At 32.0% G+C, this 26,922-nt stretch overlaps 2 protein-coding genes across 3 annotated transcripts in view; one reads left to right on the top strand and one right to left on the bottom strand.

Moving 5' to 3' along the window:
- Positions 1-26,922, top strand: part of LOC128177826 (cleavage and polyadenylation specificity factor subunit 2-like) — a 70,315-nt gene that overhangs the window by 13,145 nt on the left and 30,248 nt on the right. The window lies entirely within an intron of this gene.
- On the bottom strand, positions 11,494-25,629 carry LOC128177828 (neuropeptide F receptor-like). 2 transcript variants are annotated; one of them, XM_052844697.1, is made up of 3 exons: positions 25,041-25,629; positions 24,296-24,346; positions 11,494-13,060 (listed from the first exon to the last, which is right to left on the bottom strand). In XM_052844697.1, the coding sequence occupies exon 3, from the start codon at positions 12,772-12,774 to the stop codon at positions 11,644-11,646; it is 1,131 nt and encodes a 376-aa protein (XP_052700657.1). In that variant the 5' UTR covers positions 12,775-13,060; positions 24,296-24,346; positions 25,041-25,629; the 3' UTR covers positions 11,494-11,643. The 2 variants fall into 2 exon arrangements, with proteins under 2 accessions (XP_052700657.1, XP_052700656.1); XM_052844696.1 differs by lacking the exon at positions 24,296-24,346.

The following is a 26,922-nucleotide window of genomic DNA, read 5'->3' on the forward strand; positions in this document are numbered from 1 at the left end:
TGATGACATCTCACAATTATTTTGTCATGTCTTGTGGTGAAACTTGGAATGTTTCCAAGACAGCATCGAATATTTTTCTTTTAGAGGAACACTTGAATCTGGTGAATAATTTGTCATTTCTGTGAAAAGGAATTTTAAACAATTGCAATCATAAATTGATATTTCACACTGTGTCTTTTCCTGACTCAAATTACACATTCATAAAATTATTTCTATTCTCCATTTTTATACCTCCGCTCCGAAGGAGAGGGGGTATACTGTTTTACCCTTGTGTGTCTGTCTGTCTGTCCGTCTGTCTGTCCGTCCGTAACAAAAATTTCTGTCGCATTTATCTCAGCAACTATTTATCGTGATGCTTGAAATTTTAACACAGTGTTTGTTAAGGCATGCCATATCGTGGGATATATTTTTGTACCAATCGGACGTCAACTTCCTGTTAAATGACGACTTTGCTTATTTTTTAACCAAAATTTTGAAACAAATTTTCCTCAAAGATTTCTCAGCAACTGTTTATCGCAGATGCTTGAAATTTATACACAGTATTTGTATAGGCATGCCATATTGTGGGATGTAATTTTGAACCAATCAGACGTCAACTTCCTGTTAAATGACGACTTTGTTTATTTTTTGCCAAAATTTTCAAACAAATTTCCATCAAAGAATTCTCAGCAACTATTTATCGTAGATGCTTGAAATTTTAACACACTATTTGTTTAGGTATGCCATATTGTGGGATATATTTCTGTACCAATCGGGTGTCAACTTCCTGTTAAATGACGACTTTGTTTATTTTTAGCCAAAATTTTCAAACCAATTTTCCTCAAAGATTTCTCAGCAGCTATATATCGCAGATGCTTGAAATTTTAACACACTATTTGTTTAGGCATGCCATATTGTGGTATATATTTTTGTATCAATCGGACGTCAACTTCCTGTTAAATAATGACTGTTTATTTTTTGCCAAAATTTTCAAACAAATTTTCGTCAAAGATTTCTCAGCAGCTATTTATCGGAGATGCTTGAAATTTATACACAGTGTTTGTTAAGGCATGCCATATCGTGGGATATATTTTTGTACCAATCGGACGTCATCTTTCTGTTAAATGAGTACTTTGTTTATTTTAGCCAAAATTTTTAAACAAATTTTCCTCAAAGATTTCTCAGCAGCTATTCATCGCAGATGCTTGAAATTTTAACACACTATTTGTTTAGGCATGCCATATTGTGGGATATATTTCTGTACCAATTGGATGCCAGCTTTCTGTTAAATGTCGACTTTGCTTATTTTGCATATTCACATCAGAGCGGGGGTATCACTAGTGAGCATTGGCTCACAGATATCTTGTGGCATTACATAATATTTATATTTACTTATTCTTTACATGTAAAAAGTTCTTTTATCTCTCTCAGATCAAGAAAATCAGAAAAGAAAGGTCAGGTACACAGGATTTCATTTGACATTTTTGACTTCTTAACTACTGGTAGTCAGTGTTTAGGGGGAGTGATTTGTCTGTGTTCAGTTTCTCAAACTGTGTCACACAAATTGTCTTGTTCTTATTCCTCTCTTTTCATCAAAATGATGAGGCACTTGCAATTACCAGCAATGAAGTGCATTCCTAGCTATACCAATGTAGCAATGAAAACTAAGAGGCAGCATGATAAAATCCTATTATTATGAATAATGGGACAAATAACCCAGAAAAGTCTAAAGTGTGCTCTTTATTTATGTACTGTTTATTTTATTTTCTATTTATAAAGTGTGAAGCAAAGTCAGCTGTGTATAGATTAATGTGTGAATCCACTTCAAGATCCTTGTTTTCATGTTGAACATTTTGTAATTCATTGTAACTGTAAAGGAACATTGCTTTTCCATTCATTAGAGTAATAAGTAAAATGATGGTCTCCTACATTTACAATAATACAAAGGCTAGGCCTTAATTGATATTTCAAATAAGTACATGATACTGTTATATTTATTGGACTGAGCAAGACAACCCTATAGCAATCATCATGCAGATAGAAATAGATAAAAATTGTATTTTCAGTTTTTGATTATTTCACCAAAACTGGAGGTATGGTTTGATTTCTATCTTGTTTTAGCTATAACACTTGCTCAGTAAGCCTCCAGTGAACTGAAAACTTTGGTGACTTCAGATTTGGTTAAATTATACATTAGAGTCTTGAGTTTGTTAAATCTTAATTCGCGATCTAAAGTTATTGATTGTTACATCTAATGTGTTATGATCTCAGGTCTGTATATTTTTAACTTAACAAAGTTACTTGATTAACATATAAAATCATTTATAACATCAGATATGGTTGAAATGTATTATAGAGATCTATCATCTTGGTGTCCATGCATATTAGAACCTTTTTGATCCTGCGTTTGAAGGTATCAGGTATCTGATAGAATTAAGTGGCAAGATTTGTGATATTTCCCAACTTATAACAATGATTAATTTCAGATTTTAACCTGTAACATTTGATAGAAAAAAAAATGATGATCCTTGGAGGAAAAACTTCATTGGATTCATCCTGTATAAAGGAATATACAAGTAACTGAATTATATGTGATATGACTGGCAGTGAATCTAATTTAAGCTGTTAATTAAAAGCTATTTTTAAAGACTAATTTTCAAGAAATACTACATCCCCTGTGGGCTGTAAATAAAATCGGGCATACATTTTTCTCTGCACACATTGTCAATTTCATAAAATTGGAACAAAAGCTGTGCGCTCATGATTTTATATTCTCTGTAACTCATCCATAGATCCATTTGGGGGGTGTCAAATGAATTATTTGACATTTGATAATACAAAATGGTAGAATCATCCTCTGACTTCTTCACATTGTCTGCAATGCTTCTTCTTCATTGCCCCTTACTTTCTTCAGCCCATTTATAAGCCTCCCACTTCCTCACTGTTTCGCTGCTTTTGACTTCATGTGTTGAAGGACATGTAATGTAACCATTCCTCAGTCACCATGAAATCATCAAATGCATGCAGCTATACCACATCAGAAAAAAGATCAAATATATTGTTCAGCTCATTACAAACAAACAAACAGAAGGTGCATGTAAAACAAGGAAATATAAATGCAAGCACTAAGACAAAGTAAAGAATACTGTGCCATTCATTCTGGCTTGGTTGTGTGAGGAGTGAATATAGCCACATGCATATATCAGATACAGGGAAATTGATATGGTGAATGTCTATAAATGAATGGTTTTCAGCATATATATGCACCTGTAATGCTTGTTTTGAAGCCCACATACAGTATACATTGTATTAGCTTTTTGAAAAATGAGATTCAGCATAGATAGGAAGCTTTCCTCTGTAGTTGACAAATATATCTCAGTAATCTCACTATATCATAGTTTTCAGAATCCTACGCACAATGACATCGATAGATTGCTGCTAAGATAGGTGAAAACATTCTCAGTATGTGTTAATCTTTGTAGGTGTATTTATCATGTTTGCTGTGGAATCACATGTTTTTTAAAGTCCATTTTGGGTCATTCAGAAGATCGAGATTGGGTAGAGAACTGATGGGAGATTCCTTGGTGACACTAACAAAGTGTGTGATTAATCCTGCTAATGCGATTTTAATCTAAATTTTTTCATACTTGATCATGTTGATAGAGCCAATGAAACAAAGTTGTGTCAAAGTCTGATCATGTGAACTATTCTTACTATTTGGAATGTAATTTGATGACCATGTGGTTCAGTCCCTTCAACTTACCAAGTCACTGATTGGTCACGTGTGCACGTTTTAGAATGCCTTTGATTTGACACCCTAGGGATCAGATATGGAGATGAACTTTTCACATACTGATATATATATATATATATATATATATATATATATATATATATATATATATATATATATATATATATATATATATATATATAGTCAAACACATTTTAAACTGATTGGTATTGCAGAGATTATTACACTTGGAAAGTGTATTTGTTTTTTTCTCCAACCAACGTGTATGAATTGTTTCATTAGTTTGATAGGTCATATAACTTTGTTTGAGGGCAATGTACATGTATTCTTGTTTGGTTTGAGTGTTTGTTTTGGTGGGGTAACCAGATTGACGTCTTAGGCCTTAATGATTAATATCCCAGTACTGTACATTCTTGTTTAATTTATTACCTGATGTCACCTACTTATTAAAGTAAAGTACATATAACCACAAGAGATCATTTGATTGTTAATTAACCACAATAATTATATCCTTTGTCTGGATACTATAATCCCCTTGCTAAGTTACTTTATATTTCTTTAATCCCCTTGTAATGCCCTTAGGGATTACAGATATAATGAAATATATGGGCAACTAAAGCCAAGTAGATAATGATTTCTGTTCCAACACTCCTTAATTGACATTGCATGCTTTTAGTTCATGGGTTTGCAAAAACAGAAGAGCAATTTTCTGGGTCAAAGGTCAAAGTTGTAGCAGATCTCTTTGTTTAATGCTTGAATTTCTCATTTCTCTAACATTTAGAGTACTGATATGTAAATGGTATATAGTGACCTCAAACTTTGAACCAAGTTTTAGGTCAGATGTCAAAGTTACAGCAGGTCATCAGTAAAACTTATCCCTTATTTTCTCTCACCCTTTGCCTGTTTGGTTCATGGCTGACTTTACTCAAAGAGTGTCTGTGGCTAATGGTGAAAGTCTTAGGTCAAGGACAAAGCAAATCACTCTACCTGTTAGTTGTATATTGTTTCTCCCCTTTGTCCAATCTTGAAGGCTCTATTTTAAAAAAACATTTAGTAAAATGTAATGGTCCACTCCAAGTACAGTTCATTAAAAAATCTTTCCATATTATGTCCTTTTTAACAAAGAGGCTGTTTTAAGCTTAATGGTCTTAATGTTGATCATGATTTTTACTGAGTTACTTATGATATATTTAAAAAATACACTTTACAATAATTAGTAGGACAAAATCAAACTCTTTAATGGATTTCAAGAGTCTTTTTCCATTTTCTCTAGTATGTTCATTGAACATTGTTCATTTATTTAAATATTTGGTTTCATTATTAAAAAAAACAGGTTTAGCACAATATTATTAACACCATTTTTCTCCCAAATCAAAAACATTAAAAGATCCAGAGGAAATGAGAATCAGTAGGGGGCACAGTTTATAACTTCACAATTATTTCATTCCTACCAAACCAGGATTGATTGTGGGCCAGTGAGTGTAATGGAGAGTCTATGCTCTGGAACTGTCCAGCCAATGACTTACAGACACTGGCAGATCGCAGAAGCACATAGTCTCAGCTAAAGCAGTTTAATGAAATCTAGATGAACCCCTAGTCTGCCGTTTTTATTGACTTGGCCAGAAGATATTCCTGTACAATGCTAGACAATGAAATAAGGAGTCTGACAGCTCAAGCAATTATATTAACTGTTTCTGGCAGCTTGCAGGACATTTGGAAACACTTTGAGACATGATATCAACAAGGTGGAATTATACGTGATTAATAGGGAACTGTCTCCAGATATTAACAAAACTGCTAGCAAGATCTATATTAGGTATTATGATAAACTGTGATTTACTGTGATATACCACAATCTCTGTCTATCTGTTGATGACTCAGTTGAAACAAATATGTTCATCATACATTACTGTAAATTCCTAATTAAACGCGAGGAATTAATTTCCGCATAAAATCGCGAGAAGCATCCCTTGCGGATTTCAAAGTCTCGCTTTTAATTTTTAGACACTTGAGAACTATAGGAAAACATAACAAAAAATTGGTGATCGCGATTTTATATTCTTGCGATTTGATGCACAACAGTGGAGTCATGAAACTAACTACTTGCGTAAAATAAGGAATTTAAAGTATATAATCTGATTCAGGTTAACTTTTTGGTCTTAAATCAAGTTTGATTATATTTCTGCATTAAAAGCATTTTTTAGTATTGTCTCCCCAGGTGCAATTCCATGACATCCATTCAGCTCTACCAATATTGTGCATTTGACTTACAATGTTCATGTTGGACAGATCTTGACTCTGTTTAGATATTGAGAGTTTGATTTAAGAATTTCAAGTTTATAAATCCCTGCAAAATAAAAAAAACCCACCCTGAAGCAAAATATTGGACAATTTTAAGATGCAGTTCTGCATGTGGCATATTTTGAAAGACATTGGATTTGATTTGCCTTGGCTAACTAGTAAATATACAAGTAATTATTATGAGGTTGTTGACTGGGGAAGAATTCAGAGCCAGATGTGTTTGACAGGCCAAGAGTTTTCTTAAGACTCCTAAAGGCCAAATGGAGCTGACAGCCACACATTACACCAAGCTGGTTCTATATCTACATATCGCCCAATATTCTGACTTTTATCATCAATTGAGATGATATTGTTTGTTAGCTAATGAGCTAGTGATATTGGCATTGATTAAGAGATGTGTGTATTGGATCTTTGTCTTTCAAGTGTCCATGTGTCAATTGTTAAGGTTGAAGATGTCTCAGAACCTGTACTGTATGATACATGAATCCTATCTGCTGAGTGCTGATGCACTAATGCAAGAAGGGTACAAATGCACTCACGTTTATAAATGCTGCATGCAGGTCAGAAACAAATATTTTTCATACCTACTGTGGAATCATTTATTTACGTGGGGGCCAATTTTCGTGGATTCCATAAATTTTACAGCTTCGTGGGGACGTAATTTCGTGTATTCTCTCAAACCTACAGAGGAAATATGACTTTATTACCCTAATTTATTAATTCGTGGAGGATTTTAATTCGTTGATGCGAGGTACCCACGAATTCCACGAAAATTGAGCTACCACGAAATCTAATGATTCCAAAGTATTCTTATACATGTATAGCTTTTTTTCAAAAAGATAAGCATACATTTTGGTCAGCATCAGCAGTGCCCATCAACTGTATTGCGCCAGGTAAAGTATTTGAATGTTTCTATAAGCCTGAGTTATTAAGTGCATATTGTACTTAAATGACTGTTACTTACCTTCAATCAGACCGTGAATTTATATTTTGGGATAAGCAGGTCAATTACACAGTTATACAATGATGATGCGAACAAATCTAGTAAAATCAGAATCAATTTGAATATTGCAGTAGATAAGTCTCTCACTCTTTCCTTCAAAGGGATGGTTATTTGACATCTGTTCCCCCAACCTACCCCTGTGGAAGCTACTCAAGGTGACATGCATACAAAGTTGCATCGTCGGAAACCCACGGATGATTACGCATCTGATGGAGAGAGGAACGATGCGTTATCAACCGTGGGTTTCCAACGATGATAAAGTAGCAGATTGAATACTTTTAAAAAAAAACTAGTTTCAAAATATTTCCTTGCAATTTAATGAAAACTACTGCCACGGTAAATAATAACTACAAATGCATGTATGTAGACCACCATGTATAATTTACCAATGCAATACCCACACTAGCTTGGTAGATTATAAATTTGGTAGCTATTAATTTTTATTTATTATTCATTAATGCTATACCCTCGGTGTGGGCGTCCGGACCTGGTTTAGGTTTTTGGAGCTGGTCCTGTATCTAGGTTATTTCTTGCCCTACTTTCACAAAACAAAAGGGTTGCAGGTTCTTTTTAACGTCGTAATGTACATAATGTAATTTTTTTATATTTATAAATGAATTTCTTGACAGCCATACTTGTGCTGTGAGTGATAATACAATATAACTATTATGGACTTCATCATAAGTTGGTATGTGGTTATATATGGACCCATGTCAAGTGATATCGACCTCGGACACAAAAAAGTGAACTTTCTGTGTCTTTAGTTGATATCATTTGACGTATAATATAATGTTGTTTGATATATGAAATTGTATCATGATAAAGTACAATGTTGTATCATATTATATTGTATCTTATGATTATACACAATATCATAATTATGATAAAACAAGTATGATACATATTACATTAAAAAAAATGTATCATATCATGATTCATTATCATTTTATATGGTATCATATGATTCAATAGGATATCACATACAGGTAACTCTCGATGGCTCGAACTTCGAACGCTCGAACTTCTTGATCGCTCGAAGTGAGTCAAGGGTCCCGATTTTTCCCCCTATGTAACTAAGCAAATCTACTCTTGATTTCTCCAACTCTTGATATCTCGAAACCCTTGATCCCTCAAAGTCAAACTGCAGTCCCGTTATTCATAATCTATAGTTTTTTACTCTCGATACCTCGAAGTCGCTGTGTATCTCCATGCGCTATACCTAATTAACACCTACTTGGTCATTTAAATGGCTCCAGGCGATAGATCCGGGACCCGTGTCACTGGTTGTTTATTCAGGCGACACTTGTACTGCAAGGTGATGATTGACCATACCGATAACTTATCTATAATTAACACAAACCGTTTTACGATAATTTGGAGACGCAATGAAAATGAGAAATTAATTGAGACATAACGATAATATAATATTGAGCCATGGTCAAATTTTAGAATTATAAAACTTGAAAAATTATGCTTATCAGCATCATTGTCATTATAATGATTATTGCTGAACAAGTTCCAAGAGCTGGAGAAGGACCCATACAGTGGGAACAATGGGTGATACTCAGTTATCTCATTTATGACATGTTGTCTTGCAGTCCAGTAGTACTAAGCAATCTGGTCTTAATATGATGCATACAATAAATAATTATGATTAATTTATTCAATATTTGTTTGCATTTCATTTTTAAAACATCCAGTTCTGTATATTTAACTGAAAAGAAAACGTTGTTAAAGCACGTGCGTAAGGTTAGCAGTAAATGAATGGCTGAACCATAACATCCGGTAAGACTAATTTTAAAACCCGTCGGTCAACCTGGAAAAAACCGAACTCTTGAAAACTCGAACTCTTGAAACTTCTTGAAACGAAGTTTTTCCTCGGTCCCATGGACTTCGAGCTATCGAGAGTTACCTGTAATACAATATCATATCAGTAGTTTAAATATAGTGTTATATGATATGATTCAATATCATATAATACAATATTATATCATTATTTTACGTGATACAATATTGTATCATATGATGGTCTCATAAAGGTAATGCTTCGTCTAGGTGAGCTCTGAAATCTGTGATTACCTTTTTCTTATGATTCATTTTTCTATCACTATAAGTAAAGAAATTATGACAAATTATGTGTGAGCCTTGAATTATTAGTTAACCACTAGGAGATGGGCAATAATCTTACTAGACAGAGCTGCCTTGTAATAAGTTGCTGTAGCATGAGATAATGACAGATAATGACAGATATGTCCACATCAAATTCCCCAACCTGTTACATAGTTCTACCATCCATGTGATTTGTGGAGATAATTGGCAGTCTGGACCAATGTGATATCTTTAAAATTGCTTTCAACACCAATGCTTTCTGGGGTTTTTTCAGTTAGAAAGTTTGTTGATCTTTAAGTTCAAGAAATCTTCATGAAAATGCATGTGAATTTTAAAATTTTGGTTTCGAACATAATTGTGAAACATTTTGATCAGTATGGTTGGAAACTACAGAAGATAATTTTTTACAATAATCTTATCAAACATAGTGAGTACAAATTATGATCATTTACCATTATTGAGAATGTTCAATCTCAATATAGTAAAAAGGAGAATCCAGTTGAAAAACCTGCAATGCCATACTAACAATTTAATGAAGTTATATTTGATTTGAGTTTGAATTATACGTGCATTAATTTTACTGCCTAACTTTTGGCTGCTGCAGTTTTATCTATATAATGCGCAGACAAAATTTCAAGAGAAATCAGTTTAGTGTCTTGGGTGTTAGCAACACTAAAAAAGGGAACAATCAAAGGAGTGATGAAATTCAGTTGATAAGGACAGAAAGTGAAATCGGATAGGGTGATTTCACCATGCATCGGACACCTTTGGATTTTTCCCTTTGTTCACGCATCAAATATCGTCCAAATATAAAGAAAGCTTGTTTTAAAAGTTACATGTTTTCCCCTTGCTTAATTATTGGAGAAAAAATTGTGAAATTGTTAAAATTGTAGAAAATAAAGCAAATTAATGAAGTGTTGAACTATTTCACCATGGATCGGACAATATTTACCAAGCATCGGACAGTTATAGCAGTACAGTAGAGATTAAAAATAACAACATTTTCTGGTTTTAATGCAAAAATACAAAGGTTCGGAAAAATTAATTTATTCAATTGCTATTCAGATTTCTTTTAATGTAAATCCTCAAATCTACGTGTTGGAATTTAGACAAGTGCTTCTGTTTAAAGGAATATTTATCATAAGGGGTTCTTTATCGTGCCAGCTCCTACAGGAACTTTGGACTAAAAGGGCTGTATCCGTAAAACTCGATTTCAAAGTGGTCTGAGGAAAATGTTTGTATCTATTATTTTTAAAATTTTTATTTTACTTCACATTTAAAGTATATCACAAGGAATGGGCACATAATCTCCATATAATTAGAAGAAATCATGCAGTGAAAAGTGTCCGATGCATGGTTAATTTGTGTCCGATCCATGGTGAAATGAACATATGGTGCAATAATGACCTTGACATTAATTGTTCAAATTTCTTGGACTTATTTTAATCAAATTTTGTTTCAAAACTTACTTCTTTTTAATTATTTTACGCAGAGAGTGCATTTTCACTAATTCACAACCAAATGCACAACATTCAAATAATGCTTTAGTGTAAAATCTTCGTAACTAAATTTTCAATAATGGCGTATTTGATGTCATTTTACGATGCCTATATTGCTATTTCTTTGACAATGTGACTGTCAAATTCTTAATAATGATAAAGTTCATTTCTTCTAATTCAGGAATATAGGAAACAACACATAAGCGCATGCACATTTATTTGTATATTTATAGTCAAAGTTGTCCGATCCAAGGTATGTGTCCGATGCATGGTTAATTCACCCTAATACACGAACTCAAATTCCCAGTTGTGTATAGTGTTACTGGAAGTTTTATAGTTCTATCTCATTTACTGTAAATATATATTGTCATATAATAAAATGATACTCTTTTTGAAACAAAATTTCCTGTGGGAATAATGTTTGCAACAGCAAAGAACTATCAAAATTGATGGTTCTAAAATGTTGCAGGTCAATATCATTTTTGTACGTGCAGTGCACTGTGATGAGACTGTATTATTAATTTATGAAAGCTTGAAATAAAAAGAGAAAACTGCATGTAAACGACAAGATAAATAAAATCATGTCCAATTTGTGTATTTTAATATCCTTGAATTTTATATTGGGAACATCTTTTTTCACTAGAATTTGGTTTAGTAACCCAAATGTTTTGCAAAGATGTCTAAAACATTTTGTAAATGTAACATGAATATCTCTGTAATTTTAAAAATATGGGGCTAAAGTTAGGCCTTATCAAATTTAGTCCCTTTGCATTAATTCATACAGGAAATGATGAATGTTGCATGAACATTTTAAGTGCAGTACATGTATATGAAAGAGACAGTGTGAATTGTCTTTGATTTTGAAGATTTATTTATTGTTGACTACATTTATTTGAATACTAATATTAATTAATAAGCATGGGAAAAAATACAGAATTGACACCTTATCTATCACTTGTAATCATTATCACATAATATTCTGAGCAATGAAGCATTATTCAAAGATTTTCTGTTGCACAATTTCTCTCACTTTTATAGTCCCCCGAACCTGAACTTCGAAAATAACCACTGCGGCTCACTTGCATCTTCATCATCCTTTTTCCCAACATTGTTCCAAATTCTTTGCGGAATTTATCATTCAGCCAGCCATACAAGAAAGGGTTAACACAAGATGAGCTCATTGCAATGATTTTCAGTATCAAGTCAGTCAATTTGTAGGCAGGTCCAAGATGGGTGCTTATATTGGGGTTGAAGTATGAGACTATGCTAAATATTTGGAAAGGCAGCCACGATATTGTGAAAGTTGTCGTTATTGCGATCAGAATTCGTGTTGTTTGGTAGCTTTTTCGAGTTTCCTTTCGTTTGATTGGACGTTTTTTCAGAACTTTATAAATTTGGAAATACAAGACAGAAATAATTATGTAGGGTATGAAAAATTGGAGCACGAATACAAACATTGTGTATGCTCGGCTTGTTTTCAACTTCCAGTTTTCAATGCAAAAGCTTTTTTTGATGATGTCCTGTATATAGGGTCGAAGGTCAATAATTTCCTGACTGTGTTCTGTATGAAGAATTATTGGAATAGAGCACATGACCGAGAAAATTATTATCACAAACACTATCACTAAAGCCATTTTTATGGTCAGTTTTTTGCGAAATGGGAACACAATTAAGATGTATCTTTCGATAGCAATCATGAGCATTGCAAGTGTGGACATAAAGACTGGAACAGCGAACATTGGCATTATTATCTGGCACAAAATTGGGCCAAACGACCAGTAATCAGTTATACCATAATGCAACTGAAATGGTAGATTAAAAGCACAAAGCATTATGTCCGAGAATGACAGTGTTGAAATGAAGACATTTGTAACAGTGTGGAGTCTTTTATTGATGGTGATCACAATAATAACCATCAAGTTCTCGATAAAACCAAGAAATATGACAGCCCCAAATAAAATGATCATGAAGATCCTCCAACCTTTATCACGGAGAAGGTTTGGGGGCTCAAAGTCGGAGACTTTAAAGTGGAAATCCATCGACCAATCTGTCATATTCCCTGATTCGTTCCCAAAATCGGAGAAATAGTTTTCCAGGGTGAAATTTGACATCATCCATTCATCATTCATGTTCCTGACTTTTTAGAATTCAAGGTCTTCAGCACTTGATATGTCTTGGATTCTCATTGATTTGAACATAGATTAATTTGTTCATTTTGCATAATTTTTCTGATATTTTCATTGTGTATTCATTCCATTTCAGGCTGATTGTGTTTGGATTTTCTTTTCATCTTTTACATCAGCACAATCTAATATATGATTTTGATCTGATATAGACAAAGAAAAACGCAATTCACTTTCGTCATCCTAATCTAAACCTCGGAGTGTACTCTCTGACATAACAATGTCAACAAATCTGGAAGAAAAAAAAAACTTCATTTGAGATTAAAGCAAACAACAAACATTCAAATGAATTTGTAATTTAAATAGCTTTCATAAAAAGTCCGAGAAGTATTTGTGATCAGATTTTTGCTTTGATTCCCCAACATTAATAAAAGTGTATACCAGTACAGACGATCATTATTGTTTGATGCAAGATATCGAGAGAGGACAAATTTGAATCTATCACTTTATTCACTATTTTCTTATGTTAAATATTCGTCTTATGTTGTCTGATACTGAATAAATAAAATCATATCTACATCATAAATCATGTATGGTATCTCTGCCTGGTTTACCATATGGCTGAAAAAGGTGATAATAATATGGTGAATATTGCAAAAAGCCAAATAGAGAAAACTATCTAAAAATGACCATGATATAGAACCCTAAAAGTATGTTAGCTTTAAGGTTCCTCGACACACCAAAATTTCATTTTATGGATCGATTGAGAATCTTTTTTGAAACTATATAGATTCCGCAAAACAGAGATCAATATCGGCTTTCAGTTATTTTATACGAACTTTTTTGTATTTTTTCAGTGAAATAGGAAAAACTGTTTTGCAGACAAACAGAATAAATAAGAGCTTAAAACTTGTTGTCAATTAATGTGTAATATAATTATAAATAAATTCATGCCAAAGATCGTTTGGTCAAGTTTTTAATTTTTTAATTAAAAAAATATTTCTGAAAATCAAAATTGTAATTCTTTAATATCTTTTTAATCTATGGATAAAATTTTAAAAATAACATATAGTCACATAAACTATTTACTAAACAATGATAATTTACAAAGAAATTGAAATGAAAATGCGAAATTTTGGAAAAATTGCTATTTATCAAATTTGAACCGATCCCGATTAAAAAAAAACTGATCCCGATCAGAATTATTTTAAAATTGAAATTTTACCAATAAACTGCAGTTTTTTTTCTAAGTAATTGATATAAATTATAAAGTTAATAAATGACAAAACCATTTTACAGCTTAACAACCTGAAATTTTTGCAAAATTCTGATTCATTCTAACTTTATGTGATTTCGTTCGGAATCAGTTTAATTACAATCAGGATCGGTTCGATTTTAAAATTTCCATTTATACTTTAATTTCACTGTTTGGTTTCAATTTCTTGTTGAAATATGATTGTACAGCAATTGTTAAATGCGAGTAACAGTTTATCTGCAGTTTTTATCCATAGATTTAAAAAATATCTACAATCCTTTTTTTCCATTTTCATAAATATTTTTTTTACAAAAATATTTCAAAGTTTATCTGGCCGTTTTTGATATGTATTTATAGATAATTGTATTGTTCATTAATTGATAAAACTTTTTTAGCTCTAATATATCTTGTTTGCAGCTAAAACGATGTTTCCGGTTTCTATAAAAAAATACAAAAAAATTCAATTAAAATAATCAGAGGCCGATATAGGTGTCATTTTTGAATAATCATTTCTCACAGAGAATTCTTCATCGATCCATTAAATAATGCATTGGTGTGTCGAGCCACTTTAATTTCTAGTAGCATATACATGTCTCATAGCATCATACACAAGTTTCATACCATCTCTAGATTTTCAAAGTGGATTTTCAAAGAACTAATGTTTCATTGTGCATTTTAGGTTAAACATGCAGCAGTCAATTTGATTTGTCTAAAAAGTCAGTAGAGTTCTGGTATACTTTCCTTTTACTTTTCAGCCATTTACCTGTTATATTGTCTGGGACCATAAACTTTCTGTTTATGATACCCTTCTTTTAATATTTAGTTTGATGATATTTTATTTGGTTTCTTCAACATATGCAACATATGGTGATGATAAATCATAGTACTGTTTTTTGGGACGTTGGTCTACTTCAACACCTACATTATTCATAATTCACCCTGGACTAACCTTGAGACTTATAAAAGTATTATTTTGTCAGAATCGTGAGGTGTTTTGAAAATTAAGGCTCCAATGTGAATAGTCAGCTGTCCGTGACACGGTTTATTTGTAGCTGCAATTAGATGAAACAATCCAACTGAAATTAGTTCCATCAATTGACATGTTATTGATAGGCTTTTTGTGTCTTGTGTGTCCGTTTCCTGCCACCATTGGCTCTCTAAACAAACAAGACCCCAGAATGAACCATGTAAAATGGTTTATGGGATTGTTGTTTTTGTCTCTCCTCTGTAAATTGTGATAAAATTGGAATTCTTAATTACCAGGAAGAAATCTTATATCTTGGCCAAACTGATTGAGTGTAAAAATAAGTGTCATGTAAATTATTTTTATACATATTTTCAGTTTCTAAAGCATCGAACTTCGAAAGTGTGTATTAATGTCAAAAGTGCAAGAAGTGATTACTCAAGTTGTTTAATTAACAAGGAACTGCAATTATGAAGAGATGGTGTATCAATCAGTTTGCTGGTACAAATATTATTAATCATAAAATTACAAAAATGAGAGAGTTATTTCTTTATGTTATAATTTTTTAACAATATCAGCATTTTCTATTGCTTTTTAGGCACCATTGCAATTAAAGTGGTTTTATATTTATGTGTAAGCTGTTAGCCCTAAGAGGTCAATACTTTTCATGGCTTTAGGCTTTGGTCATAAAGTGATTTAAGGTCAAGATCTAGTAAAGGAAAGATGCTTACAGGTTTATGAAATTCAGGATATAAATTCTTTTACTGATGCTTCATAACAATATCTTTGTTTGATATGGTGTTAATATACCAGGGTTTCAAATTTTGGTAATCACAATGAAAAATCATGATTTTAACTGTCAATATCTATATAAAATGATTAGAAAAAAAAGAAAACAATCTCGGAGTTTTGTCCTTTTTAGCTCACCGAGACGAAGTCAAGGAGAGCTTATGCTATACCCTCGGCGTCGGCGTCGGCGGTGGCGTCGGCGTCGGCGTCCGGACCTGGTTAAAGTTTTTGTTGCAGGTCCTGTATCTAACTTATTACTTGTCCTATCTTCACCAAACTTGCATGAATGATGCATCTGGACCTACTAATGGACTTGAGAGACTTGGATGCTGAATCTGGGCCATGAATTTCAGATGCTGGAGGAGGTTAAGGTGTTTGGAGCAGGTTAAAGTTTTTGTTGCAGGTGCCCTTTGATAGCCATTTCTAAGTTACTACTGGTCCAAACTTCACCAAACTTGCATAGATGGTGTGTCTTATGATACTGATGCACCTGACAGGCTTGAATGCTGAATCTGAGCCATAGGTTTCGGATGCTGGATGAGGTTAAGGTTTTTAGAGCTGGTTAAAGTTTTTGGAGCAGGTGCCCTCTGATGATTATATCTTACTTACTACTGGTCCTTACTTCACCAAACTTGCATGGATGGTGTGTCTTATGATACTTTTGCACCTGACAGGCTTGAATGCTGAATCTGAGCCGAAGGTTTCGGATGCTAGATGAAGTTAGGTTTTTCGAGCAGGTTAAAGTTTTTGTTGCAGGTGCCCTTTGATAGCCATTTCTAAGTTACTACTGGTCCCAACTTCACCAAACTTGCATAGATGGTGCGTCTTATGATACTGATGCACCTGACAGGCTTGAATGCTGAATCTGAGCCATAGGTTTCGGATGCTGGATGAGGTTAAGGTTTTAAGAGCTGGTTAAAGTTTTTAGAGCAGGTGCCCTCTGATGATCATATCTTAGTTATTACTGGTCCTAACTTTACCAAACTTACATGGATGGTGTGTCTTATGATACTGATGCACCTGACAGGCTTGAATGCTGAATCTGAGCCATAGGTTTCGGATGCTGGATGAGGTTTAGTTTTTTTGGAACAGGTCACATGTTTAATATATGTATGTAATAGCACTATTTCAAACTTGCATATATGATCTAACTATAATATAAATGAATGGCAGAGGTAGCTTCAGATGCAGATCCTGATCTCCATTATCAAGGATGCTAAAAAATATATCTTAGTTATTTCTGGTCCTAACTTCACCAAACTTGCATAGATGGTGCGTCTTATGATACTGATGCACCTGACAGGCTTGAATGCTGAATCTGAGCCATAGGTTTCGGATGCTGGATGAGGTTAAGGTTTTGAGAGCTGGTTAAAGTTTTTAGAGCAGGTGCCCTCTGATGATTATATCTTAGTTATTACTGGTCCTTACATCACCAAACTTGCAGGGATGATGCATCTCATGATACTGATGCATCTGACAGGCTTGAATGCTGAATCTGAGCCATAGGTTTCGGATGCTGGATGAGGTTTAGTTTTTTGGAACAGGTTACATGTTTTATAGATAATAGCTTGCATAATTGATTTAACTATAATATAAATGAATTGCAGAGGTAGCTTCAGATGCAGAGCCTGATCTCCATTATCAAGGATGCTAAAATTTTCCTACCTCACTCAAACCTGCTTGATAGATGTGTTTGTTGTTAAATGATTTAACATGATTCCTATGATATAGTATTCTATGATATGATACACTATTGTTTTATATGATACAATGTAATATCATACATTATATTGTAAAAAGTTATATGATATGATATGATATTGTATCAATTTTTTTGTACATTATTATATGATATTGTATTATGATATTGTTATGTATAGTATTGTATATTATTATACAATATTGTAGAATATGATATTGTATAATATATTATTTTATCGAATGATATTGTTTCATATTATATTGCAATATATGATATTGTATCATATGATACGATATTGTATATTATAATTATAGCATATCGTATGATAAAATATTGTATAATATGATATTGGTTTATATAATATATTGTTATATAATACATGAAATTGTATTATATGATATTATAAGATATCATATAATATGATATTGTATAATATGATATTGTATCATATGATATGATATTGTATAAAATGATATTGTATTATATAATATCGTACTGTATCAGATGATATTGTATCATATGATATGAAACAATGTTTTATCAAATTATATTGTATCATATGATACAATATTGTGTATCAAATATGATACAATATCATACAATACAAAATTATACTATATTATACAATATAATATCATATGTTACAATATTGTGATGTATTATGTGATATGATATAGTATCAAATAATGCTATATTGTATTTATATTAGATATTATGATATTGTATAATGTGATTAAATACAATAATGTATAACACGATACAATGTCATATTATATGTTACAAAATCATATTGCATCAATATTTATTACAGTATTATATTGTATTAAATGATATATATTGTAAGTATCATTGGATGCAATATCATATTTTATATTATTGTATTGATAAACATTGTATCTTATAATAATGTATGAAATGAACATCGGATTATCATACAATTTTTTACATATGATATACGATATTGTGTCAAAACAGTATCCATGAATATCCAAGATCATTAACTATGATTTTCATATCATATGATAAAGGTGGTTTTAAAGGTGATGCCTCATAAAGTTGATGCCTCGTCTCGGTGAGCTTTGTAATCTGTGATTACCTATGTTTTAACTAATGAAATATATCTAGAATGCACAGGCTCTCCAAAAACAAACTCTTGACCTCCGCTATAAAATGATGTCAAATTGAATATTGAATATATATTGGATAACCTTTTTACATGATTTTATACAGCATGTCAAGAAACTGTTTTATTACCTACATAATTCTTTCAAAGCTGTAGAGTAGGGTAAAAAGATTGAACAAGTGAATTATGACATCATAATGGTTCTAGCACCAAAAAAGACATGCTAGAATCATTTACTAGATCTTGATCTAAACCCATTTTGAGGTCTCTTTTCACAGTTGACTAATGTACATTTTATCTGCAAGGGTCAGTATTTGTAAACTACTGCCTTACTGCATCAACGAAATGGATTCAATGCTTTAATAAGCTACATAAATACTACATGGATTGAGATTATTGAATGTGTTAATAAGCTTCATTACTGAGGGGATTGACAGAATATAATATGTACTAGACCTTAAGTCTAGACATCATGCTTTGAATATGCATAAGGCTCTATTTGAAAATGTACCTTTGATTTCATACCTTTCCAAAATTTCTAAATGGTTACTCCATTAGTCTTCAGAAACCCATAGCCAGTATGGCATATTGCTTATTGATCTAGGCCATACTTGCTGAATTTTTCTCATTTTCATTCATAATTCATGACCCCATTTTGAATGGATCTTTCATATTTTAGGATAGTAGATAATGAGGTTGATATTTGCCTTCACATACAGTATAATATTTTGAAAGTGTGCATCCTGTCTTTCAGATTGAAAGCTGAATTCATTGAATTGCAATCCAGGTGTTAATGCTCAACCAATTTTGTCCACAGTTAATAAAGATCAGACATGGTTTTAGTTTTTACAGTAAAACTTGCTTCTTACGAAGTGCCAGTGATGGGCGATTTTACTTCGTTATATGCAAAATTTGTTGTATTCATCAAGTTTACAAGATATTACTATATAGTCATGGGGAATGAAAATCACTTCGCTGTAAGCGTCAATTCATTATAAGCTTGTTCAATATAACCAAGTTTTACTGTATTAGTCTTGTTCAAGATTTTTGGCTTCTACAGGAAAGAATGATTGTGACACATCGGATGAAGTCGTAATTTTTGTTGTACCAGGTACATAAAGAAAGGATTTTTTGCAATATCTCATTATCACTGCAGGGCACTGAATGAAAATAATCATATTCACACCTCAATTATGAATTGTGTTTATCCTTCATAATTTGATTAAGGATTTGTCTATTGCTGCTGCCAAAAAGATTTCCAGATAACAAGGAAATGGTCACTGCATGGTTTTGGTAACGAGAGACTGTTGACCTCTGATAGTGACATTTATTATACAGTATGGAAATTACATGTAATGCAAAACACATGTGGTTTTAATCTAGTAATTGATGAACTTGCATGCCTCTATGAATTGCAGAATGCATTGCCATAATTCAATTAGAAACTTATGCTGCACTCTGAAAACCATTGCTCAATTGAAATAAATAAGGAAAGATGGAGCATGCTTAATGCAGAATAAGAATCTTCATGTCACTTTACACATAGCTATACTTTTGGCTATTAACAGAACTACATGTACTATGACAAGAAAAGAAAGATTGTCAGGTTTGCATTAATTAAGTCAGAGCTTTTTAAAGACAGCTGGTACTGCCCAAATGTTAAACTGTTTTAGTGAACTCTAATGCATCTAATGAACAATTCCACCTTCAGAATTAAATCAGAAGTTTAAGCTATACTGTACCACTAGCACATCATACACATATTAAATACATGTACTGTGAAAATTTTTGTTTTTTATTATACAATATTAAATGTGGTCACATCAGTATTGAATTTTTTGAAGAGATGGCTGAATTTAAAAGCTTTTTGTTTGGCGTGGGTGTGGGTTGACATGTCAAGATTTTGGTAATTGGGTGTATGCAGTTTTATATGTGGGTATATTAACGTGAGGGTACCTGCAGTATTGTGTTGTGTTGGGGAACACATGCTCTGAGTATTAGAGTTAGGATGATGTCAGACATATTGGCAAAGGAGATGGAGGCAATTTGATATTTGGGTTGGGACCACAGAGTTGACAAAATCTACAGAGTAGAGTTACAATGGCTGGACAATGATGTCAGATTTTGTATTCATCAAAAGTAGATAAATCCAAATAAACATGAATGTGTAAAACTGATAAAGACCATAATGACCTGTCTGCCTCTTCAAGATCATGGAATGTGCATTTAAAGGACTGTATGCCAATAAAAATATTTTTAGAACAATAAAGTAGGCTGCTGGTTATTAGCCCCAAATATCTTGCTGAATTAAAATTGTTGCTTATTCTTACAGAACTTGTTTCTTATGAGAATAGCTAGGGCTCCGATCCCCTATAATATTTTAAAGTCAATTTACATTATTTTCATCATTTTCAATATTAAAATTACATATTTCATCTCTACATGGGGGTTAATTCAATTTTTTACTTAAAAAAAGCTAACTGTAGTGAGTTTGTGAAGCATCATAGAAAGCATAAAATATTGTTGCAGTTTTTTTTTTACTGCATTTAAAGTTGTTTATTATCTAGCTATTATCTGTAAACTCTTACTGTTTGAATATTAATAGCAAACCACATCAATTTCACTGATTGGTATCCAAAGGTTTTGAGGTGATATCATATGTTGAATTGACTTCTAATATAAACTGTCCTTGTATTTTTCATGTCATACTTATCATGGATTCATAAACATAAATTATATTTACCGGTAGTTTAATTCTATAGTCAATAATTGATGAAGTTCCCAACAGGTGTTTAGCAAAGGACGTACTAGTATTTCTTAAGAATGCACAAATCAACCTGAAGAATAAGTTAAAGTGGCAATAAACCTGAGGAATCCTTTATGTAGATCTTTACTCTTCATGAATAAAAGATGATGGATATTGATTGAAAGCGAATTTCTTGCAATGTCATTTTGACCTCCCTAAAAACTTAACAAATGAAGCTAGGTCTTTATGACATCAGTACATGTATAAGTAATCCTACCATATATGTTTTTATAGCCAGAGATATTAACAATGGAAATCAAATAGTTTGGTACTGGGGTATTTTAAAGCTTAAAGGATGTGGGGTTATTTTATGAATGCACCTTCTAAAGCAGTTTGGGAAATGCATTTGTTGCATTTAAACAAAAACTGGGCATATTTGTATTTATCCCTTGATATGCATTAATTTTTTTTTTTGTAAGAACAGAAACATTTACTAATATTCAAAATGAATGTCCTCTTTTGTTATCTTTGCCCAGTTATTGTTCAAATAGAGAACAAGACTTAATTTAAACTCCTTTGAAGTTTTTGCTGAAATCTTTTATTAAAAGAATCGAAAGCAAGAGCAGGATTTGGGAAACAATTAAATGTGCAAAGTAGGAAAAGTGTGATATCTGTAGTAATAAGAATTTCAGTGTCTTTATCTTAATTATTTTGAGCAATCATTTATAACATGTTTTGCATCATCCAATTGAAGACAGTACAGTACAGTGATGGCAAAATCTGTTCATCACAGTTTATCTGTAATTAACATAACATTATCTGTTTATGATCGAAACCAGGATACTGGTCAGGGATTATAAGGCCAACGTGCCCAATTACTGATATTTAGCACAAATATACTTAATATTCATAGCATAAGCGAAAGCTGTGCATTGAGGCCCAACTATTTGAATTTTGACTTGGCAAGAAGGTTTCCTCCTTTCTGATAAACAGGACTAATAATAGACAGCTTTTCTGTTTTCTGTACTGTAGAGTAAATTTGAAAGAGGATTTGGAGTAATTACTATGATGATGGGTTTGAACTTTCATGCAAATCATTATTCTAGAAATTCATTGTGTTATTGATATATCTGTCTAGAAAATTTTAGACATTGCATGCTCTTGGCATTGATGGAGATGTATTTATCAAAGGAAAAACAAGACTGACTTGGCCAGAGGTCAAGCTGACATACACAGGTGACATGTTTGCATGACTTGTCTATTTTCCTTGGAGTAATTCCTTTAAACCAAAGTGACTATACACCATCCATTGAATTTGTAGATAACGGAAAGAGCTGATAGATAAAAAGTGCTCAGCATTTTTTTGTAATGTTTTTCTTTAAGATAACGTTTGTACAGAATTGATTCAGTGACCAAACCAATCTTTAACATCGATTATATCCAAGGCAAAACATGTCTTTATAGGAACCCACACAGCCATAGATTTTGCCGTTTTGACTGCTTGTTGCTGTGTTGCTGGTGGTTGTCATTTGTACCCTGACTTGTAGATAAGAACAATGGTTTCTGGGTTAATGATTGAAATGAAATTATATCAGTATATGATTAGATGTTTTATAAATTTAATAAAGGCTAAAGTAAATAACAAAACAAACACTAGTATTCCAATTTGATAATTATTAAAAGTCATTGTGACATTTTGATTGTGTACCAAGATTTGGTTATACAACTCCTAGATACTTGACCCAACTTTATGACATATGGCAAAGTTGGCACACAAACACTTATCTCATACGTTTTTCAATAATGAAGTGAGTATGTATTTGATTAGAGCATTCAAAATTAATCGCATCACTCTCTTTATTGGAAGTAACTAACTGAACAACTCTCTGTAATAACTCAATCACTGGATATTGAACAAGGTTACGTCCAAATCTGTGTATGTTATTAAACATGAAATTAATGACACTCTCTGGTTTTATATTAAACATGAAATGTAATGGCTGTTCTTGGTCACACGGATATTCCTTATTTATTGGTCAATGTCTACTTAAGGTATTCAATGTATAATGAAGGTACATTGAACAATTTTGAATCATTTTAAACCAGTTAAATATGTATTGCTAAATAACAATGAAAGTGAAATGAACCAAATTCACATGACTGACAACATGTAAGAAGCCGGTCATTTTGCACCTTAAAATTTTTTTAAAGAGTTATCTCCCCTTGTTGAAAAAAAGAAAATTTTAATTTCCTCAAAATATCTGCGGTAAATGATTCATTTTATTTCATATTTTAATATAGAGAAAGATTATGCATGTATTAACCAAGAGAGTTTTACAAATTTCATGTTACCTTTTACAATATTTTATTAAAACATATGTTGCCCATAGACTTCAATGCAAGATTCAATGTGTAATTAGTTGGACCATAATCAATATTTTGAAAATTCCTTTGGTGGAGTATTTTTATTTGATAACACCTTCAAAATGATATCATGATTAAGAATATCGGACCATTCATTTATTAGGTACAAAATGTGGTCGTTATACATCGAATACCTTAAACCAAAATCTATCCCTAATCTGGAAAATTTCAACTTTGACTTATCTAATGTACTATGCTACGTACCCTATAGTATTATAGTAAGTCATAAAGGTTTTGAAATTGTCTTGTTCATGACTAATAAACCCTCCTACATCTCTAGTCTGATCTATCGGTACTTTCAACTACTGATAATTGTTAATAATCACTTTAATGTGCAAGTAAAAATCTATATATTCACCAGAGACCATGAAAAATGTTTAATCTGTTCAATGATGCTATCAGTGGGATAATCAACACTGAACATCAGGCATCCATGCTTCATTGCAAATAATTTAAGAAAGGAAATGTGCAGGGTTTGCTAAAAGAGATACCTAAAAGAGAGGCTGTTTTAAAATTGTATTTACCATGGGTCCCATTATTTCTGGTAATTGTTCCTCTTTGTTTCAAATGTCAAGCTTTGAAATGGAAGCACTTTTCAAATTAGAAAGTGGATGCATTGGGGAATTAAAACATGCACATTTACATCCACACAAAAAGAGTGTTGGTCTTTTTGCGAGGTATGCTATATTATCTGTACTGTACAAAAATAAGAAAGACATGATATTTTTTTCCACAGATAACAAATCAAAAAGTTGATTAAGATGGAGTAATATCATATATAATGGCTTATTGCTTAAGAGTGAAGGGGAATGAAAACTGGGGCCAGGTCAAGTTATTTTTTCAATGATTAAAATTTGTAAAAATAAATATGGAATGTCTAGAAAAATCATTATAATTGTGTACACTGTACAGTTAAGCTTTCATTTCATGCCTCAACCCTTCAAGTTTACATATTGATTCAATGCATAAAATCAAACAAAAATTAATACCAAAAGTCTCCTGTCTTAAAGTTTTTAAAGACCTATGAAGAAGAAATAAATGAAAACATTCTTTACACAGTTTGATAAATTGAACATCAAACTCAAATACACCATGCTTTAAAAGACATGAAGAAAGAGATTTAAAATTATTTTTTTTTCCAGAAAAAATTCTTTTTATTTTTTGAAAATTACTCTTAGTTCTTTCTGAATAGATATTCAGAGGTTGGCTTTCCCATAATTTCTTTGTTAAGTTCGTTTTGCAAGCATAAAAAAGATCATGCAAACATACCTGTTTCTGCACAATATTCACATCAGTTGATCGTCCTAAGAGACTTATCGATAACCATAAGCAAAGTGGTGATTAGAGTGTGGTTTTAACCCATTGTTGTGAACTGAAACACTTTTTATCCCGTGTGACAGTTGGCAGGTTTCACAAGCCAAACCTATAAACAATGCATTTTATTGGTATATTGAATGACTGCAGTTATTGGAAAGCTTCAGCTGTTAGGTAAATGCCAATCAGCAGTTGGAGCAGGGAGATGTAGAATGTGATTGGTTGATATATGTGAGGGAGGCTTGGTCTTTATAATTCTTGGAAATTTGTTCTACTGTCTGAAGCTTATCTTTAATGATTTCAAAATAATGGGGTTTATTATGTTTTTGAGATGTTATTAGGCCATTTTGCTTGAAGTTGTTTGCCTCTCTTTTAGCTAACAGTTATTAACTTATTGTTTTCAAAATTTGACAGAATTCACAAGAAAATTTATTGTGTTTTACTGTATAAATAGAAAGTATATATAAAGGATTTGAAAGATAAGCTCTTTCAGAATTGTTTCTCAAGTCCTAGCTGTATTGATTTACATGTACATTTAATCGAAAAAGATTATTTAACAGAAAAATAAGCTGCTTTTCAAATTCAATAGATACCAATAAAATTTTGGTTTACTTAAAAATGAGAACATTTTTTCAATGTGCATTATATGTACCGGTTATCTCTCTGTACTAGATTGACATTGCAAGTACATGCATACTTATAAACTAAATTGATCTTGTTGTTAGAATCAATAAAATTTACTTTGTTGTAAGGCGGTATCGTTAATATCATTATTAAATGCAAAACTGACATATTGCCCGAGGAAGTCAGTAACAGACTTATTATAGATGCAATTTTTTTTTCTGAGAAGACCGGAAAATGTATGATAATTTTCACTCTAATTAAAATGAGATCCTCCACGCTCCCGTATTTGATATGTCACTGTGACATACCAAATATGGGAGCATGAAGGATCTCATTTTAATTAGAGTGGATAATTTCTTATAGATACCGGTAATTTGAAAAAGAAATACAATGTAAACCATAGACAGGCTATCATGGTTGTCTTAAACATGTATTTAATGATTCAGATGTCAGACATGTGACAATCATGGCAGCATCTCAGGAATGGCAAAGTGAAGTTTTATAGTACCTCTTACTGTTCAAAATAGTACATGTATTTAATAGGTTAGAGTTACTTACCTGTGTTTTAAGTATTTAAGAAAAGAAGAGATTTTGTTTGGAGATGCCTTCTTTCAGTGGGTGAAGTGTATGAGCTATTGAAGTTTTGAAACATCATGTAGACATATCTGATAGAGATTGCTATCATATAGACATGTAGATTGCTACCTTTACTACCTTTTAATCACTTCATTTACTCTTGTTGAAGATTATATTAGGAAAAAGGAGCATGTTTTTATGTTTTGGTTGTAATGTTTGGTAGAAGTAATAAAGGCAAATGTTGGATGTAAATGTAAGCAGATGATTTAAAAAAATATTTTGGCCGAGGAAAACATGATAATCCATATGTAAGAGTTTCTTACATTGTAAATATCAAACATCTGCAGTTGCTGACCGCACATTTACCCCTGGAATTTATTTTTATACATAATTTTTCTAGTTGATTCAATTACGTGTTAACCTGCATGCATGTTCCTGACCCCTCCTTCTCTTATTTTTTTTTCTTTTTTTTTTTTGGAAACAAATTTTACCACAGTATATTAAAACATCTAACATAAGCTTTAAAGAAAAATTGAACGTTTTATACTTTAAAGTTTTTAATGTTCTTTTTTTTATTTAAACATGTCCCAATAAAATGTTGATTTGATTTTTATAGGTATTTTGCTCTGCATAATAA

This window comes from Crassostrea angulata, chromosome 3 (assembly GCF_025612915.1).
Source record: "Crassostrea angulata isolate pt1a10 chromosome 3, ASM2561291v2, whole genome shotgun sequence".
Taxonomy (NCBI): domain Eukaryota; kingdom Metazoa; phylum Mollusca; class Bivalvia; order Ostreida; family Ostreidae; genus Magallana; species Magallana angulata.

Coding starts and splice junctions, on each gene's coding strand:
- LOC128177828 (XM_052844696.1), bottom strand. CDS start 12,774: ATGAATGATGAATGGATGATGTCAAATTTCACCCTGGAAAACTATTTC.